General features: G+C 52.7%; 1 protein-coding gene across 1 annotated transcript in view; it reads left to right on the top strand.

The window, feature by feature from the left end:
* Window positions 1–3,323, top strand: part of LOC111520060 (liprin-alpha-3) — a 13,948-nt gene extending 10,625 nt beyond the window's left edge. The window contains exons 15-18 of the mRNA XM_026453113.1: window positions 550–772; window positions 1,479–1,642; window positions 1,772–1,899; window positions 3,226–3,323. Coding sequence (XP_026308898.1) covers window positions 550–772; window positions 1,479–1,642; window positions 1,772–1,899; window positions 3,226–3,323 — 613 coding nt within the window. The remainder of the gene's footprint in view (window positions 1–549; window positions 773–1,478; window positions 1,643–1,771; window positions 1,900–3,225) is intronic.
* The last annotated feature ends 98 nt before the right edge of the window (window positions 3,324–3,421 follow it).

Here is a 3,421-nt window from a genome sequence, read left to right as displayed (position 1 = left end):
AAAAAAAAAAAAAAAAAAAAAAAAGAAGCCCCCAGTGATGTAACGTCTACCGTGATTCACCAGCAATGACCATATTCAGCAATTCTGCTATAACACACTCCCCATGAGCCTTCAGCAAATATACCGTGACCACCACCTTCCATACTGAATGACTCCATGCCCTTCCCAGATCCTAGAGTGACCTGAGTCCCTGATCTCACACTGCTCCTGTTATGACCTTGCTCTTACAGTCCACCTTGAACTTGACCTTTTGTCCACAGTAATTCCTTCATGATTTTCCAAACCACTATCATCAGGGCCACCCTGATGAGACCTTGATCGCCTTGACAGCCCTAATCCTGCAATGACTTCCTGAGACTATCAGGACTCCTTGACTCTCCTTGAGCCTGGGAGTCCTTCGGAAACCCACCAAAGCCCTCTGATGTCATTGCACCTTCCCCAGAATTCCCCTTGTTCCCACCAAGCCTTTCTGGCCCCTTGTGCTCCCAGATTCCCTCTCCCACTGTCTGCTGCGGCCCCTTACCCAGTTTCCCCTATTTCCCTCCTCAGGCTGATCCAAGAGGAGAAGGAGACAACAGAACAGAGGGCAGAGGAGCTGGAGAGCCGGGTGTCCAGCTCTGGCTTGGACTCGTTGGGCCGCTACCGCAGCAGCTGCTCCCTGCCCCCCTCCCTCACCACCTCTACCCTTGCCAGCCCCTCCCCTCCCAGCTCTGGCCACTCAACTCCCCGCCTGGCACCCCCTAGCCCTGCCCGTGAGGGCACCGACAAGGCTGTGAGTGTTCTGAAGTCTCCCCAGCCTAGTAGGGGGATGGGGAGAGGTCCGAAGCAGGGCTCCGCAGTGAACAACAGTAACCCCTCATAGCAGTGGTTTTCCAAAGCAACCTTAGCTTTCCCTAAAGGTTCAAACTCAAAGAGCAAAGGGGAGGTGGAGTCACTGGGTTCTTGAACCCTAACTTTCACTTTAGTCAGATCTGGTCTACTTTTATTTCTCATGCATCAAGTTTCTGCATAGGATTTTAAAAAGTTTCTGGGCTGGGCGCGGTGGCTCACGCCTGTAATCCCAGCACTTTGGGAGGCCAAGGCAGGCAGATTGCGAGGTCAGGAGATCGAGACCATCCTGGCTAACACGGTGAAACCCCGTCTCTACTAAAAATACAAAAAATCAGTTCGGCGTGGTGGCGGGCGCCTGTAGTCCCAGCTGCTCGGGAGGCTGAGGCAGGAGAATGGCGTGAACCCAGGAGGCAGAGTTTGCAGTGAACCGAGATCACGCCACTGCACTCTAGCCTGGGTGACAGAGCGAAACTCCATCTCAACAAAAAAAAGTTTCTGCAACTCACCCTCACTTGAGCTAGACTACCTTTGGATATTGTTCTAAACCAGGGTCACCCCGCACACCCCTCAGTAGACATCTCAGTTAATAAAGCGCCCCCGACATGACTCCTTGAACTCAGTCCAGCATCTGTGCCCTCTGTCCTCAGAATCATGTCCCTAAGGAGGAAGCTGGAGCTCCACGAGGGGAGGGGCCGGCCATCCCAGGAGACACCCCACCACCCACTCCCCGCTCTGCCCGTCTTGAAAGAATGACCCAGGCCTTGGCACTGCAGGCGGGGTCCCTGGAAGATGGGGGACCCTCACGGGGAAGGTCAGCAGGGACAAGGGATAGGGACAGGAAGAGGCTGGCTTGGGAAGATGAGAAGGGGGTGGACAAGGACTTGGGAGGAGAGGAGGCATCCCAGCCGGGATATGCTCTCATTCTCTCCTTCTTTCCCAGTGAGGGTACCCCAGACTCCCTGCACAAAGCCCCCAAGAAGAAGAGCATCAAGTCCTCCATAGGCCGTCTCTTTGGCAAGAAAGAGAAGGGACGAATGGGACCCCCAGGCCGGGACAGCTCTTCTCTGGGTGAGTACCTCACTCTAACCCTTCCCTCCTTTGTTCCTTCCTCCCTTCCTTCCTTTCTTCTTCTTTGTATGTTCATTTGACTTCAGTCATGTCTTCATTCATTTGGTGATTTATTTAGAATTTGGAAGGAACACAGCTTGCCAAGGTAGGCAGGAGGAAGAGGAAAAAGGAAAGGCACTCTGGGGCCTGCTTGGGTGACTGGGTGGGTAAATGAATTGATTTCCTTTACCTATTTTTGTTGTTGTTGTTGTTTGGTTTTTGTTGTTGTTGTTTTGAGACGGAGATTCGCTCTGTCACCCAGGCTGGAATGCAGTGGCACAATCTTGGTTCACTGGAACTTCCACCTCCTGGGTTCAAGCAATTCTTCTGCCTCAGCCTCTTAAGCAGCTGGGACTACAGGCACCTACCACCATGCTTGGCTACCTTTTTTTTTTTTTTTTTTTGTATTTTTAGTAGAGATAGGGTTTCGCCATGTTGGCCAGACTGGTCTTGAACTCCTGACCTTAGGTGATCCACCAGCCTCGGCCTCCCAAAGTGTTGGGATTACAGACTCATTTACTTTTTTTTTTTTTTTTTTTTGAGACGGAGTCTCGCTCCGTCACTCCGGCTGGAGTGCAGTGGCACAATCTCGGCTCACTGCAAGTTCTGCCTCCCGGGTTCATGCCATTCTCCTGCCTCAGCCTCCCGAGTAGCTGGGACTACAGGCGCCCGCCACCTCGCCCGGCCAATTTTTTGTATTTTTAGTAGAGACGGGGTTTCACCATGTTAGCCAGGATGGTCTTGATCTCCTGACTTAGTGATCCACCCGCCTCAGCCTCCCAAAGCGCTGGGATTACAGGTGTGAGCCACCGCGCCTGGTCACCTATTTTTTAAACAGAGGAAGAGGGTGGGGCATCCTCAAGGCAGGGCACCTTCCTGTGGTGTGCTGGAGCCTGCTCTCACTGCCTCAGGAGATCCGCTATTTCAGGAATTGGCTGATATCACACTGGTAGCTTGAAATTGGCCATGGTGGGATTATTTACACTACGGAAATGGACAAATGCTACAAATCAGGGATCCCCTTCTGCCTTCCCAAGGAGCCAGTTGTTAGGCATTTACCAGCACAGCGCCGCCACCTTACTAAGGACAGCCCAGTGCATCCAGCCGTATTTTGGGGATGACTCCAATTCATGGGCGCTTGTCTGGCTTTATCACTTCCTCGATGTGGCCTCACTCACTACTCCCTCAGGGCCTCTGCCTTTCCTGCATTTTTCTCATCACCTCCAGCACGAAAGATTCTGCCTCCCCCTTGAGATTTTCCAAATTTCAACCCCTCCCTGCCTCCAGCTGGAACACCCTCCGATGAGACACTGGCCACTGACCCTCTGGGACTAGCCAAGCTGACAGGCCCAGGAGACAAGGACCGAAGGAACAAGAGGAAGTGAGTGTGTGTGTGTGAATGTGTGAGTGTGAGAGTGTGTGTGTGTGGTGTGAGTGACGACAGTGTGTGTGTGGTGTGAGTGTGGATGAGTGTGTGTGTGTG

Source organism: Piliocolobus tephrosceles, unplaced genomic scaffold, assembly GCF_002776525.5.
Source record: "Piliocolobus tephrosceles isolate RC106 unplaced genomic scaffold, ASM277652v3 unscaffolded_42325, whole genome shotgun sequence".
Taxonomy (NCBI): Eukaryota; Metazoa; Chordata; class Mammalia; order Primates; family Cercopithecidae; genus Piliocolobus; species Piliocolobus tephrosceles.
Note: the sequence above shows the minus strand (reverse complement) of the source record. Positions and strands in the feature narration are given on the sequence as shown.